Source organism: Maniola hyperantus, chromosome 21 (assembly GCF_902806685.2).
Source record: "Maniola hyperantus chromosome 21, iAphHyp1.2, whole genome shotgun sequence".
Classification (NCBI taxonomy): Eukaryota; Metazoa; Arthropoda; class Insecta; order Lepidoptera; family Nymphalidae; genus Maniola; species Maniola hyperantus.
The window spans coordinates 8,091,988-8,109,361 of record NC_048556.1 but is presented as its reverse complement, the minus strand read 5'-3'; the positions used below and the strand labels follow the sequence as shown (position 1 = coordinate 8,109,361).

The 17,374-nt window shown below is 38.0% G+C and overlaps 1 protein-coding gene across 1 annotated transcript in view; it reads right to left on the bottom strand.

Moving 5' to 3' along the window:
* Kat60 (Katanin 60) overlaps window positions 1-16,040 on the bottom strand; it is a 54,744-nt gene extending 38,704 nt beyond the window's left edge. Inside the window, exon 1 of the mRNA XM_034979952.2 lies at window positions 15,551-16,040. Coding sequence (XP_034835843.1) covers window positions 15,551-15,742 — 192 coding nt within the window. The 5' untranslated portion in view covers window positions 15,743-16,040. The remainder of the gene's footprint in view (window positions 1-15,550) is intronic.
* Window positions 16,041-17,374: the final 1,334 nt, after the last annotated feature.

Here is a 17,374-nt window from a genome sequence, read left to right as displayed (position 1 = left end):
AATCGGCTGAAGATGAATTTAAAGGATTAGAGGATAACGCAGGTTCGAATCCTGTACCGTACCGTTGATACCGTACTTATTTAAAAATTACTAGCGTATACTCGCGACTTCGTCCAACCCCCCATCCAAAAATCCTAGGGATAGAATTTTCAAAAATCCTTTCTTAGCAAATGTCTATGTCATAATAGCTATCTGCATGCCAAATTTCAGCCCAATCCGTCCAATAGTTTGACCTGTGCGTTGATAGATCTGTCAGTCAGCTCAGTCAGCTTTTCTTTTTATATATAAAGATTTATGGCTGACGAGCGCTTGTTGAATTGTAAAACATCAAAGTTTAGTTAGTTATGAAACAGTCACGATTCTCAAAATTCAGGAAGTGACGCCAGAAGAACAGACATGGAGAAATTATTTACCTATATACTACAATCCATACTAATATTATAAATGCGAAAGTGTGTCTGTCTGCTAGCTTTTCACGGCCCAACCTTTTAACCGATTTTGATGAAATTTAGTACAGAGTTAGCTTATATCTCGGGGAAGGACATAGGCTGCTTTTTATCCCGGAAAATTGAAGAGTTCCCGTGGGATTTTAAAAAACCTAAATCCACGCGGACGAAGTCGCAGCTATTATCTAGTTGATTATAATGATGAAAATGCATGATTAGTGTGTTTATTCACCAATGACGTTATACGTGACAATATGCTAATACATGGAAGTGGCAAAAACTAGCGACTAATCAGCATTTCTCAGAGAATGCAGTAAAAGTATTAAAACTAGGGCAGTTTAATACAAAACGTTGTGCATACGTTTTATTAAGAAACTAGCTTATGCTCGCGACTTCGTCCGCATGAACTACACAAATTTCAAACCCCTATTTTACACCCTTAGAGGTGGAATTTTCAAAAATCTTTTCTTAGCGGATGTCTATGTCATAATAGCTATTCACATGCTAAATTTCAGCTCGATCCGTCCAGTAATTTGAGCTGTGCGTTGATAGATCAGTGAGTCAGTCAATCAGTCAGTTTTATATATTTAGATGTACTAGTTGCTTTCTTCGGCTTCGTTAGAAATTTAGGTCTAGCCATGGGTTGTACTATATCTCTCGGGGTTTAGGGGCAGGGCAAGTAGGTATTGTAATTTGACAACTGCAGTGTGACGATCGCAATCAACTCTGATATTAATTAGCTAAAATGCATAGTTGCAGCAAGAATACTATTGATTCGGCCAATCTCCATAATTGCGATTCATCATCGTCATCAACCCATCGCCGGTGATAAGATTGAGATGATAAGGGATAGGTACGCCACATTTGAAAGTTAATTCCAATTTGGACCACCTTGACATGGGTATCTAACGCGAACTGCCTATAAGTATCTACAAATTACAATCATCATCATCATCATCATCATGATCAACCTGTCGCCGGCTCACAGCAGAGCGCGGGTCTCCTCTCAGTATGAAAAGGGTTTGGCCATATACACCACTCTGGCCAAGTGCGGATTTCACGCGCCTTTGAGAACATTATGTATAACTATCAGGCATGCAGGTTTAATCACGATGTTTTCCTTCACCGATAAGGCGAGTGATATTTGATTTGTTAAAAACGCAAATAACTTTGAAAAGTTAAAGGTGCGTGCCTGGGATCGAACCCCCAACTCCCGAATAGGAGGCGGACATCCTTACCACTAGGCTAGCATAGCTCTCCACAAATTACAATACGAAGGAATCATATCCATATAACTGGGAAAGATACATATAATACACTGATGTAAATATTTAAGTTTGCTTTAGAAATGTACGAGTAAAACCATATTTGCTTAGCAGATTACGTGGTTTTATTGTATGGTAATTTATTAATAATGAAGTTACAAGTAATGCAATTTCGTTTTCTATTCTCTCTCGTGGGTATTCTACAGCTCATTATTAATCTAGACAGGGCGGTTGGTATTATTCGTAACTAGCTTATGCTCGCGACTTCGTCCGCGTGGACTACACAAACAGACAAGACTATTTCACCGCCTTAGGGGTTGAGTTTTCTTAGTGGATGCCTACGTCATAATAGTATAATATACGTCATAATCTGCATGCAAAATTTCAGCTCGATCAGTCGAATAGTTTGAGCTGTGTGTTGATATATCAGTCAGTCAGTTAGTCTGTCCTTTTATATATTTAGATAATTAGTACCTACTAGTTTATTCCCCTAAGGTGAAAGTCACCGGAAAAGTATGCAGTTTATTTTCATTCTATTTATAGATTCTGGACACAGCAAAGATAAAGGACAGCTCAGATTAGATTTGAGCTACGATATCGGTTACTATGATTTTTCTACTCCTGTAATTTCTAGGATAAAAAGTAGCCTATGAGGCTAATTCCGTTGTACACATCTCTAAACTAAACTAAAATGGCATGTCTAAATCTATTGCTATCCCTTTTATAATGTTGCTTGCGGAAAAGGATAGCACTGACTTCAGACCCGTTAATTTAGTTTAGTTTAGAGATTGTGTACAAGAGAATCGGTCAAATGATGAATCGACATCGGATGATCAATACAGACGGGTAGTCAGATTACAAGCTTAGATTATAGAAGTCCAGATTAGATTATTATTAATGTCTCGTGAACTAGTGGTCTAGTGACAGACTTTACAAACTATGCTAATCAACACCATATTATTATCGCCAATTTCGTACCGTCTTGCGACTTGAATCTGGAGGTACGAGGCCACACACAACAAATGTGAATATGGTTTTGCCAACCAACTGTAATACCATTTCTAGCCTCCTTCACACGATTAAGTATTGTAAGTAATGATATTATGGATGCTATGAACTCGGTGCGCGAGTCTGACTCGCACTTGGCCGGTTTTTTCAATGTAAGTCAGTGTGAGAAATGAGACATAGAAGGGATGTGTGAAACAAAGTGAAAATTAATTATGTTTTTTAAAGTTAATTGAATCACTTAGGTATTCAAATTACTTAATTGTCTCTTCTTTTGGACATTTGTGGTAATTGGTAATAGGTTTGCACTTGATAAACATTTCATTGATATTGATTATACATTGCATACACGATATCGAATAAATAATCCGACATGCACTTTTAAGTAGAGTAGTGACTCTTAACTCGCATTAAGCAATTTTTTTGCCCTAGATTCTCTTATGATATACAATGACTTGAATTTGATGGACCAAGAGCTTTATAAAAGCGAAAGCGTGTCTGTCTATTTGTCTGTTAGCTTTTCACGACCCATCCGTGTAAACGATTTGGACGAGTACAGAGATAGTTTGCATCCGGGACGGATATAGACGGACTCTTTGTCCTAGAAAATCAAAGAGTTCCCACGGGACTTTTAATGGCCCATCCGTTAAACCGATTTTGATTAAAAGTACAGAGATAGCTTGCATCCCGGGGACAAACACACACTACTTTTTACCCCAGAAAATTCCCACAAGATTTTCACAAAACCTAAATTCACGCGAGCGAAGCCGCGAGCATCGTGGGTTATTATTTGGACCGATCGTGTAGCTACAGCGTGACACCAAGTGCAACGTATCCTAGAATGTTTTCCAATCCTAATCTGACGAGTTTAGTTCGAACCCGTCGCACGAACCAGCTCATGACTATTGACCCTGAACGGGTACGAAACAAGTTAGACTGCCGTCCTGCCCTTTACAACATGAGTTCAGGCGCTTTCTTGCAATTAAAAGTACCCAAATCCAAAGATTGCAGCTTTCTACACGACAACAAAGGAAATCGGCTGAAGATGAATTTAAAGGATTAGAGGATAACGCAGGTTCGAATCCTGTACCGTACCGTTGATACCGTACTTATTTAAAAATTACTAGCGTATACTCGCGACTTCGTCCAACCCCCCATCCAAAAATCCTAGGGATAGAATTTTCAAAAATCCTTTCTTAGCAAATGTCTATGTCATAATAGCTATCTGCATGCCAAATTTCAGCCCAATCCGTCCAATAGTTTGACCTGTGCGTTGATAGATCTGTCAGTCAGCTCAGTCAGCTTTTCTTTTTATATATAAAGATTTATGGCTGACGAGCGCTTGTTGAATTGTAAAACATCAAAGTTTAGTTAGTTATGAAACAGTCACGATTCTCAAAATTCAGGAAGTGACGCCAGAAGAACAGACATGGAGAAATTATTTACCTATATACTACAATCCATACTAATATTATAAATGCGAAAGTGTGTCTGTCTGCTAGCTTTTCACGGCCCAACCTTTTAACCGATTTTGATGAAATTTAGTACAGAGTTAGCTTATATCTCGGGGAAGGACATAGGCTGCTTTTTATCCCGGAAAATTGAAGAGTTCCCGTGGGATTTTAAAAAACCTAAATCCACGCGGACGAAGTCGCAGCTATTATCTAGTTGATTATAATGATGAAAATGCATGATTAGTGTGTTTATTCACCAATGACGTTATACGTGACAATATGCTAATACATGGAAGTGGCAAAAACTAGCGACTAATCAGCATTTCTCAGAGAATGCAGTAAAAGTATTAAAACTAGGGCAGTTTAATACAAAACGTTGTGCATACGTTTTATTAAGAAACTAGCTTATGCTCGCGACTTCGTCCGCATGAACTACACAAATTTCAAACCCCTATTTTACACCCTTAGAGGTGGAATTTTCAAAAATCTTTTCTTAGCGGATGTCTATGTCATAATAGCTATTCACATGCTAAATTTCAGCTCGATCCGTCCAGTAATTTGAGCTGTGCGTTGATAGATCAGTGAGTCAGTCAATCAGTCAGTTTTATATATTTAGATGTACTAGTTGCTTTCTTCGGCTTCGTTAGAAATTTAGGTCTAGCCATGGGTTGTACTATATCTCTCGGGGTTTAGGGGCAGGGCAAGTAGGTATTGTAATTTGACAACTGCAGTGTGACGATCGCAATCAACTCTGATATTAATTAGCTAAAATGCATAGTTGCAGCAAGAATACTATTGATTCGGCCAATCTCCATAATTGCGATTCATCATCGTCATCAACCCATCGCCGGTGATAAGATTGAGATGATAAGGGATAGGTACGCCACATTTGAAAGTTAATTCCAATTTGGACCACCTTGACATGGGTATCTAACGCGAACTGCCTATAAGTATCTACAAATTACAATCATCATCATCATCATCATCATGATCAACCTGTCGCCGGCTCACAGCAGAGCGCGGGTCTCCTCTCAGTATGAAAAGGGTTTGGCCATATACACCACTCTGGCCAAGTGCGGATTTCACGCGCCTTTGAGAACATTATGTATAACTATCAGGCATGCAGGTTTAATCACGATGTTTTCCTTCACCGATAAGGCGAGTGATATTTGATTTGTTAAAAACGCAAATAACTTTGAAAAGTTAAAGGTGCGTGCCTGGGATCGAACCCCCAACTCCCGAATAGGAGGCGGACATCCTTACCACTAGGCTAGCATAGCTCTCCACAAATTACAATACGAAGGAATCATATCCATATAACTGGGAAAGATACATATAATACACTGATGTAAATATTTAAGTTTGCTTTAGAAATGTACGAGTAAAACCATATTTGCTTAGCAGATTACGTGGTTTTATTGTATGGTAATTTATTAATAATGAAGTTACAAGTAATGCAATTTCGTTTTCTATTCTCTCTCGTGGGTATTCTACAGCTCATTATTAATCTAGACAGGGCGGTTGGTATTATTCGTAACTAGCTTATGCTCGCGACTTCGTCCGCGTGGACTACACAAACAGACAAGACTATTTCACCGCCTTAGGGGTTGAGTTTTCTTAGTGGATGCCTACGTCATAATAGTATAATATACGTCATAATCTGCATGCAAAATTTCAGCTCGATCAGTCGAATAGTTTGAGCTGTGTGTTGATATATCAGTCAGTCAGTTAGTCTGTCCTTTTATATATTTAGATAATTAGTACCTACTAGTTTATTCCCCTAAGGTGAAAGTCACCGGAAAAGTATGCAGTTTATTTTCATTCTATTTATAGATTCTGGACACAGCAAAGATAAAGGACAGCTCAGATTAGATTTGAGCTACGATATCGGTTACTATGATTTTTCTACTCCTGTAATTTCTAGGATAAAAAGTAGCCTATGAGGCTAATTCCGTTGTACACATCTCTAAACTAAACTAAAATGGCATGTCTAAATCTATTGCTATCCCTTTTATAATGTTGCTTGCGGAAAAGGATAGCACTGACTTCAGACCCGTTAATTTAGTTTAGTTTAGAGATTGTGTACAAGAGAATCGGTCCCTATGTCACTCTTTAGGAATTAAACTATACCCATGCAAAAAATAACGTCGATCCGTTGCGATGTAATTAAGGACAAACCAACACATTTTTGCATTTATAATATAGATAGTGATAATACCATACATGATCCGCTTGCTATGAGATGCATTTGAAGAGCATCATAAAATCCCCTTACTAATCAGTAATCCGTCACCCGTTAGACAAGATTGTCGATGGCCCTTCATTATCTCAGACTGGAGTGCTAGAGCCGCAATCCCTTTCCCACTTTTCTACCTTATTGACCCGGTACTTTCTACTTACTTCTATCGTTATAGTTTCTTGTTCATGTATTTCACCATCAAACTGAATATATTATGAACAAACTGAATATATTATGAACTAGCTAATGCCCGCGACTTCGTCTGCGTGGAGGTTTTGAAAAATCCCGTGCGAACTCTTTGATTTGCCGGGATAAAAAGTAGCCTATGTCACTCTCCAGGTCTTTTTTTATCTATATCCATGCAAAAAATCACGTCAACCCGTTGCACCTTTACGACGTGATTGAAGGACAAACCAACAAACAAACACACTTTCGCATTTATAATAGTAAGGGTACTGATTTATGAACTTTTATAACATAAAGGCTTTATAAATTGATTTTTCTAATAGGATAAGTAAGGTAACAAACATCTCAAATCCATATAAGGTGTTGTGTACGTGTGTGAACTATGAAGGAAGCTGGAAAAGGTATAGCAGTTGTATAAATCCATAATATCATTACTTACAATACTTAATCGTGTGAAGGAGGCTAGAAATGGTATTACAGTTGGTTGGCAAAACCATATTCACATTTGTTGTGTGTGGCCTCGTACCTCCAGATTCAAGTCGCAAGACGGTACGAAATTGGCGATAATAATATGGTGTTGATTAGCATAGTTTGTAAAGTCTGTCACTAGACCACTAGTTCACGAGACATTAATAATAATCTAATCTGGACTTCTATAATCTAAGCTTGTAATCTGACTACCCGTCTGTATTGATCATCCGATGTCGATTCATCATCATCATGATCAACCCATCGCCGCCTCACTACAGAGCACGGGTCTCCTCTCAGAGTGAGCAGGGTTTGGCCATAGTCTACCACGCTGGCCATGTTCGGATTGGCAGACTTCACACACCTTTGAGAACAATATGGACAACTCTCAGGCATGCAGGTTTCTTCACGATGTTTTCCTTCACCGTTAAAGCAAGTGATATTTAATTACTTAAAACGCACATAACTCCGAAAAGTTCGAGGTGCGTGCCCGGAATCGAACCCCCGACCTCCGATTAGAAGGCGGACGTCCTTACCACTTGGCTATCACAGCTTGTCGATTGATTAGATTTTATTACTGCCATAGAATAAAGTTCGAAACAGTTGACACAAATCTTCAAATCGATATACGAATAACGCTGAAGGTTTCACGAACAGTGGCTTAAGTCAGTTTACATTACAGTAAACGCAATCAGGTGTAAAAAACGCTTTTGTCGGGTTTCACTACGAGAAAAACTAGTGACTCAATACTAATCACAAGGACATTAGCACAAGTGTTTTGAGTACGTGCCGTGCCCACGCTTGCTTGCGTATATTTTCGCTTTATAATAAAACAGGTTGTATTTTATTCTCTCTAGTTATAGGTCTTTTTCCGGGGAAGGTCCGTAGCTACTAAGTAAGCCGGTGCTGACACTGAGCCGGTCTAAATCTCTGTCATCTGAATAAGATGAAGCGCTGTAAAGCAATCATATATGGTTGGCTGCACTTTCTCCAGGATGTGTCCAACGGGCGTCGCGCGAGAGAGGCACCGGCGTACGTTCTTTAGAGTTCCCGGAGCCTCTCAATAACGCGCTGAGGAGGGCCACCGAGGGGGTTTTAGTGGGTAGAAATCCCACATAACCCGATTGGGTATCTTCAGAAGATTTCCCCCTCGAAAGAAAAAAAAAGTTCTTTTTCCGGATTCTGCAAAGCACTCAAGCTTATTCATAAGGCCGTCTTTTTATGAACTTAACACTTCTTTAATTATTGTTATTCAAGTAAGTATCCGCAGAACCGATGGCCGCTGGGGCAGACGTGTTCTGGAGTGGAGACCGCGTATAGGCAAGCGCAGTGTGGGACGACCTCCAACCCGCTGGACTGACAACCTTAAGAAGGTAGCGGGAAGTGGGTGGATGAGGAAGGCAGAGGATCGTATGTGGTGGCGCGCTCTTGGGAAGGCTGAATGATTGATTGATTGATTGAAGTAAGTATAGTTTGTTAAATCTTTGTGGGCAATAATTCAATATTTCCGCTACTTCTGAGTTCTGGGCCGCTTGGCACACTTTGTCGCCTTAGAAAAAACCTTGTATCCTACATATTTACTTCCATTAAAATAATTTCATAATACACAAGTTTTCCTCTTGTTAAATGGATTTTGAAATCGATGAGGAAGGTAAAGAGTAAAGACCATACATCATAATAGGTATGTGATTTTGCGATGACTTAGTTCAGCTGTGGAAGCACCGAGTCACATACCTAGATGGATATGGAAATGGATGGATACATTTTACACTGACTACTAAGAGAAGTTTGCCTAGCGCTAGAAATCGCTGGCCAGTACTTGCTAGACAAACGTAGTTTGGTTCTTATTTTGAATATTATTTAACCAATCACACTCAATGAAACTTTGTAGACACTTTCAAGAAAAAAATTGCTGTGTGTGGTTTGCCAGATTTCCTTAAAAATGTGTAGTTTCAGAGTAACACGGGCTCAAAGATTTGTATATAAATCTTTGAGCCATTGAGTTTATTATTGTTTGGAATGTATCTACAAAAATTTCATAGAGTTCGATTGGTTAGTATTCAAATGAAAACCGTTTGTTTGGAGCACGCTACGAATTCCTTTTAAAGTTATAATTTGTTACTTCGATTTTTTCATAATGAAGATTTTTTCATTTTCATTTTCATCAACTTAACAGAATAAGTACCGTGCAAGGTACCTTTGTTAATCTCAATTCTCAGTGAATATCAATGTATTGCACAAATGTAACAGGTTACGTCCAGTGCGACGCCCACGTGCAACAACTGCGTGTTCTTGCAACATTTGCCTTGCGCGGCAGACGGTAAACATGCAGAAGGTGCCTTGACTCTTTATCGTTACTTCGAACCTTTCAAACTAACGAGCCCATTCCATTTGAATACTTAATTTCGCTTATTGCAAAATTGGAGGCTCCAGTACAAAAAGTCGATTAGCCAAAAATGCTTAATTTAAAAGCGGTGATAGTCTAGTGATTAAGAGCTAAGGGCTTTTTATAATATTGGTATTTTGTTGTATAGATCTTGAAAAAAATCGCTACAATTCTGCCTATTTACAGTACGCGGCCAAAAGTAATGTACATCGGCTTTTAGAATGTCATTTCGGCTTTGTAGAGCGTTGTCTCTGTCACTCATACCTGTTTGACGTTTTGTCGGTCTCAACGACAGAGACAGTGCTCTACAAATTTGCTATCTCCTTCTAAAGGTCGATGTACATTACTTTCGGCCGCGTACTGTACTCACGTCGACTTGAGCTATATTTTATTTATCACACCACTATGTGAGCGAATAAAATACAAAAGATGTGCGGGCTTAATGAGAGAATCTTATCACTTATTTCTATTTTTTAAATCATCTTTCTATCTATCTTGATCTAGGCGGAAAAATGAGACTTCAATTCCGGTGACCTAGTTGAGCTTGCTGCTTGATATATCGCAAACAGCAATATACAATGTAGGCAGACTAGGCACCTATAGTAAATCTACTCTGAATAGGCGTAAAAGGGTACAAGGGCCTTTTATGGGTCGCACGATACTGACGTCTCATTTCCGTTATGCAGGAACATTAAGTTTACTTTGTTATTACTTATCTAAACCTACGCAGGGAAAAGACCTATGCACTGAAAATATGGTAACATAAAAGAAAGCTTCTAACTGCGCTTTGACGGATTACATGTGAAAATTAAAAAGATTTAGTTAGAGCATGCAAAAGAGCCTAGTACGCATTAGCCCAACGCACTCGGCCAACTCAGCGAACACATATAGTCTAAGAGCTAGTTAGCTTACATTTGCCGCGCTTGTGGGTGCCACAATTTTGCTAGCCGGCCTGCTCGCGCTGGCCAGCTTGCCAAATTGTGGCTTGTAAAATGTAAATTTTCAAACAAACATCAGAAGATCTTGGCGCAAATAACAAACAGCGGTCAAACATTGGCCGACACTTACCGAAATTATTAGGCCAAAGTGGACTGGAGCATTTTTCAACTAAAGTACTTACTAGAAACGGGTTCTTACACGAACAAAGCTTACAATAAAAATCAATAACGAGCAATGAATAGAATTTTAGAATATACACATAAAGTACATTAACAAAGCTATCGTTATGTGACCCCAGTGACCTATCAAGGACGCGCTAGTAGTGATCTAGTCCTTCTGATACGTATGGTGTCAACAACCCCGTACCATGGTGCTAGTTTTATGGCGTGTCATTCTCTATGAATATTATCACTAACTTCTGATAATAAGCGTTAAACCTAGTCGAAATTCCGTTATCGTAGTCGAATCGTAACCGCATTATTATCCAACGAAAGCATTCTACCATTTATCGTGAGTGAGTGATTGCCGGACGGAGTGACGTGATTTTTGCATGGCTTTAGACCTGGCTTTTGGCAAGACCTAGAGAGTGACATATGCTACTTTTTATCCCGGAAAAACAAAGAGTTCCCACGGTATTTTTACAAACCTAAATCCACGGCTAGTTATAAATATAAATGTAGTAATCAGCTTTCTAACAACTTCTTCAAAAACTTCTAGCCTTCGCTGATTCTACAACAGCCATAGCGATCGAGCGACTTTCATACAATATTTAGTTCGAATAGGTAGATACGTAATGTGGCTAGGAAACGCTGATAAAACGGCAAGGATAAAAGCGAAGGGCAGTTGAACTATTAAAACCCGTCCTCTCTCTCTTGTTGCAATAAGAAGTTTAGATTGTACCTACCAGCTATAGGTGACGACGAGGAATGCGACCTCCTATTCGGGGGTGCCGGCTTTGGGGTTCGATCCCGGGCAAGTATCTTAATCGGAGTTACGTGCGTTTAAGCAATTAAATACCTACCACTTGCATTAATGTTGAAGGAACACATCATGAGGAAACCTGCATGCCTGAAAATTCTCCACAATGTTCTCAAATGCGTAAGTATGCTAATGCTTACTTGAAACCTACTAATTCTGAGAGGAGACTAGTGCTAGTAGTGAGCCAGCGATAGGATGATGATGATGACGACGTAAAATAGTCAGATAATGAATATAAACTGCATCCCACAGAGAATTCAACCTCAAGAGTACACCTCAAGAGTACGCATATATAGAAGGTTTTGCATGAAAACAAAATCATAAAATCGCGGGGAACAGGGGAGAATGCTTTGTTGTAATTGGTGGACTCAAAAGTCACGTAATCACGACAATGTGCGGAATGAGGGTACTGAACAGGCGTGGGCCGACTTTAATGCTAAGTAACTGCCTAAGCTTGGCGATCGATCGGGGTGTCCGGCTATAAGCGTCTATCGGGGGTGGTCTGTACATGCATTCATACTGCGCGATGCAGTTGCAATATCACCGATTTCTGATGCTGATCGTATCTGCTCTGGCCCTAAAATCCGAAAGGCCTTTGAACTGCACTTATTGATCATAGGATAGACTTCGAGCTCAACTAGGCAATCGTGAAAACCTGAACTCAAGTCAAAATCCGATTAAGTCATTCATTCGTCTATTTTTAGGTGCAAAAGAATTTAACGATGTTTTTCGCGATATTGGATGTGTTGACAAGATTCGTAATCGCGTCACCTAGTTACCTACATAATGACATCATTATTTTTCAACATTCGAACTCACTTCGAAACTATATAAGATTCGGATCTGCATAGGCCCTACTAGCCGCTACAGCGTCACCAGGGGGAGCGAGCGCGAAGACCTGGGGGGGGGTCAACCCTAAGAAGAAATAATAGAACAAAATATGATAGGAGGGATCCGGAGGCAATCTTCCTAACGGGGCGCCTCCTGTCAGGTTTAAACCTTGAATCTATATTAATATTATACTTAAAGAGTTAATAATTTATATGTAGGGACATCCCCAGAACTAATAACACGATTCTGAAAAAATCTTTTGCTATTAGATAGCTACATTATCCACGATAGGCAAGACAGCCGCAAAAAGGGCACCTCGCCTATACAATATGTTAATTATACTCAGTCTATAGAACATGTTATTTATAATAGTTAATTAATTTCAAAATGATTAGGTACTTTATCAGTAATTAAAAGCACATTGCTCAATAGACAGAATATATCGAAATTTGTTATTTATATAAAGTGAAAGATTAATAATATAGTCGGTGAATTTTGAGAAAACTGAGTACATCATATACTTATAAATACTTTTTAATCTCGGAAAAGAAAAGGTCTATTTAATAACCAGGATATGTCCACACACAAAGTCTTCACTTGTCCACATTAATAAGAATAACGTAGGAAGCTTCTAATTTTATAAAGTCAAAGTACATACTGTGTTAGCAAAAAAAGAGCCAGTCATAAACTATACAATTTTTTGCCATCAAACTTATTTTATTTAAAGCACTTTTGATAGCATCTACACAAATACTTCTTTGTCCTGTTTACTGAGTCAGTGTAGTGGTCAGTAGCATTGACCTCACACAAGTTAACTAGGTGCAATTGATGTTTCAATGGCAGCTACAATGAACTTTAACCAACAGCTAAAGATTAAGGTCAGACTGGTCAGAGTACCAGACAACTGTGCTTTATTCAAAGGAATTATTCTATAGTAAGTACTATATGTGTACATATGTATACTACACTATAACAATATTTACATAGCAATCATCATCATCATCATCATCAACCGATAGACGTCCACTGCTGGACATAGGTCTCTTGTAGTGACTTCGACACGCCACGGTCTTACGCCGCATGAATTCAGCGGCTCCCTGCGACTCGTCTGATGTCGTCCGTCCACCTAGTGGGGGTCTTCCAACACTGCGTTTTCTGGTGTCACACACACACACATAGCAATATGCATGTTCAAATGAAGATGATCAGGTTCTGGCATCTAATCTTAACTTGGGCTACAGACTTGGATCAGTTACTGGACCTGGGGGTAGAATGGCAATTTCACACAAGCGCTACGTTGGAAGACCCAACTAGGTGGACAGATAAAATCAAACAGGTTGTAATGAGGTACTGGATTCTCCTACTTTCTTTGCGCTGAGCGGGTTTCCACACTTAAACGTTTCCGTCTATTGTGCATACTGGATTCCCCTAGTGGAAGTTCCTATAAGAGACCTATGTCCAGCAGTGGACGTCTGTCGGTTCACAATGATGATCATGAGGACTAGCCCAGAGTTGCAAAGTTGATGGTGCTTCACCCTTGTGTTTTGGATAGCATATAAAGCTGTCGATCCTGCACCTGATTTCTTTCTACCTTCTACTCTTGTTGGATCACCATTCCATCAGATTATTAGAATGAGAGAATAGAGCATACATCTCTGTTTGCACACACTTGTGCATTATTATATCACCCACACAGTTGGCTAATCTCTGTAGAGATTGAGGAACAGGTGGTGACCGTGTGTAATTTTATTATTAGGAAGACTAAAACTGAGATCTATAGAGCGCACTTTGACTTTTCTCAGACTTAAGTCACTGTTAAAACGAGACAGTGTTATATCGATGGCATAAATCTGTCTCATTTTAACTAAAATTTAAGCCTAAGCAAAGTCAAAGTGCACTTTGTGTGGGGACTTGAACCATGTTTTCTTTGCATGCACTTTGTATGATCGGTCTGCCTTTCTTGCTCATCTCGTATTGTTACATGTACCATTTCGTACATCTATAGTTTGTTTATTATATACTAATTCTTCAAATATTTATAAAGTTCTAGCTTAGTTCATAGAAAAAAATGATATCAAGTTATAGTATATGTAGGTATATTATTATTAGTGAAAACCTTATTCTTTTCCTTTCAAATTCCAAATCCCGAATTTTCAATTTTATCCACAGTTTCCCTAACTTTAAACTTTAATAAATCACAAATCTGACATTGGCTAATCTGTGTAAAGCCAGAAGAACAAAAAAAAAAAGAAAAAAAAGTGCACTTTGTAGATTTCAACCTAAGTGATTGGATATGTACTTGAATTCTTATGTTTTGTTGTCATAATAAAAATGAATTGCAGTCCACAGTTTAGTTTATGATTTATTAATGCAGTTTACTTACTTAAGTACTTAAACAATAAATTATTTGATTTCATTGATTTCATTTGCACAACATAACATAATTTGTTACACAATTATGTTACTTACTAAATTGATAACAAAATATTATGTAATGAAATAAGTTTGTAAACAATACCTTTAAAAGAAATATGTAAACAATTTGAGTGAGGCATCAAATAATTTTATTATAGCACTCAGTGGGTGGCCTTCCACAGTAAACTAATTAACAACTTATCACATAAGGAAATGACTACCTAAAGTACAAGGTTACAGGTACAAGACTGTATTAAAATGGAGTGTTTTAGTAAAACAACCACTAGAGATTTTGATCAAGCTAATATTGAGACAAAAAGTTATTTCCTACTGTGGTGTTTCAATAAGTAACAATACAATCTGAGTATTAATAAAGTAAAACTACAATAATAATAATAATTCTCCTCACGGAGTGACAGCCAAAACAGCCAAGCCATCTATGCAAGAGATATTATAATGCACAAGTGTGTGCAAGAACATAGATAGGTACACTCTATATTCCCTCACTTTTATAGTCAAACTTATCCCCGCAACTTCGTCCCTGTTGACTACACAAATTTCAAACCCCTATTTTGCACCATTAGGGATGGAATTTTGAAAAATCCTTTCTTAACGGATGCCTACATCGTAATAGCTATCTGCTTGATTAATTTCAGCCTGATCCGTACAGTAGTTTGAGCTGTGCGTTGATAGATCAGTCAAGTCAGTCAGTCAGTTACCTTTTCCTTTTATAATTAGATGAGAAAGCAATCTGACATGACCGGAGAGATCACGCATACTATCAACCTGCTCTCTGAGATACAAGAGTACCAAACTGCCAACTCACAGTTCTGGGTTGTTACTGGGTTGACGGAAAATCCCAATAACTTTTCTGACCCAGCTCAGGACCTCATGGTCCACAACTGAATAAGCTAACTACTAGAGAAAAAATAACTCACCAGCTGCCACTTGGACCTCCGCGTGGGATCCGCGATCGTGATGAGAAGCCTATGGATCATCTGGACTGTCCCTTCATAGTACACCAGCGCGGATTCGTAGTTGCCCATCAATGCCATTTCTCGAGCAAGCTTCGTGTTCTCGCAAATTTCCCCAACAGACACTGCCATTATTGCCATTCCTGCTGCATACATATAACTACTCGTTCAACAATAACCACTCTTCCAAGTTTCCTCTTTTCGGAGACTCAAATATGTATAGCGCGTGACAATCAGCGGAGCACTGCTCATTTTTAACGATAAACGAACCCGCGCCGATTTGGCATTTAAACTATTTTCTCACATAAAACTATAGGATTTGAGTTTGATACATTGAATTATCTCATGACGACTAGAATCTTTACAATAATTTTATTGTTCCACATTTGGATGCAAAACAAACTTAGGATTTTTTTCTGAGACCGTTCACATCACAAAACGTCACAAAACAAAGACAAAGAGGGGTTTTTCGTTTTTATTTTTATGTTGGTAGGTACCTACGTCCAAGTCTACAAGTCACCGTCAAGCTGCCGCTTTGTTTATGGCATCGACATAGACGAAGTAGTACTTAGAAATTCTTTGGTTTATGGATAATAGCAAAACTTGGCCAAGTATTTGGCGCCAACTTGGTCATATGTTGGGCTAACTGGGAATTTCATCGCAGTTTGTACTCTCTGGTACTAGTGCTGGTCTGAATCGAGCAAATCGAGTTACGTTCATATTCGATTATAAAAATATTATATTTCGTCCGTGGACCATGATTCAAGACTAGTGCCCTGTTTATCAAACGTTACAAGTCTTGTATTACAAGCGTTTCTCTTGTAAATTTGTGCATTTTTACAAGAATGCGTTTATCAAAACTACACTTGTAAACTACAAGCTACAAGTAATATCACTTGTAATACAAGTGTTTTTCACACTTGTATTTGTGGTTTTGTTCATCAAAAATGCCTTTGTAGCTTGTAGCTTGTAACTTGTAGCGAAAAAAAGAATAATTAAATTATCTAGTACCTAGTAGTAAATAGGTAAAATAACTATAAAATAATTCAAAGGTGTAATTTTATTAAACTTATCAATGCTGCTCTTTTTAAATTTGACCAAAACGTGTCTCATGTACATACGAGTATGCTGGCATAATCTTTTTCGGTAGATACAAGTCCAAGCGACTGACATAGCAATAGTATCTCTTTCCACTCTGCTATTTTTTGGTCTTTAGATAATTTATCAGTAAATGCGCCAAATAAAATATCTTTTTTGTCACGAATTAATTGAAGAATAATTGTAACTTTCGAATCAGATTTCGCCATCTTTGCAGTGTAATTCGAATAGCGAAAATTTTTAAAGTCTATCTATTTTTCCAAATTTTAAGTCTAACCTTAATTCACGAAAAATAATGTAATATTTTTAATTTAAACTTTTTGTGTAGGTACTTCCTGTTGATGTGGTACCGAAATAGAATAAATAAAAGTAGGTAGGTAAATAAAATAAGAAGCAACAGGTTTTACAAATAGGTTATTTAACACAAAATTAAATTATTTGAAAAAAATAAATTATTTTTAACAATAACTTGACTAGTTATGGTACCGTAATTTCTATTTTATCGACATTTATTACGGTTGAAAAATTATTTTGCAATTTAGCAAAAATAAAGTGTTCTAAATTAAAAATACAAGTTCTACAAGTCTTGTAAAATCCTACAAGTCTTGTGAAATTATTTGATAAACATAATTTACAAGAGTTTGTAAAAAAGTTCTTGTAACTTGTAACTTGTGAGCTTGTAGACTTGTA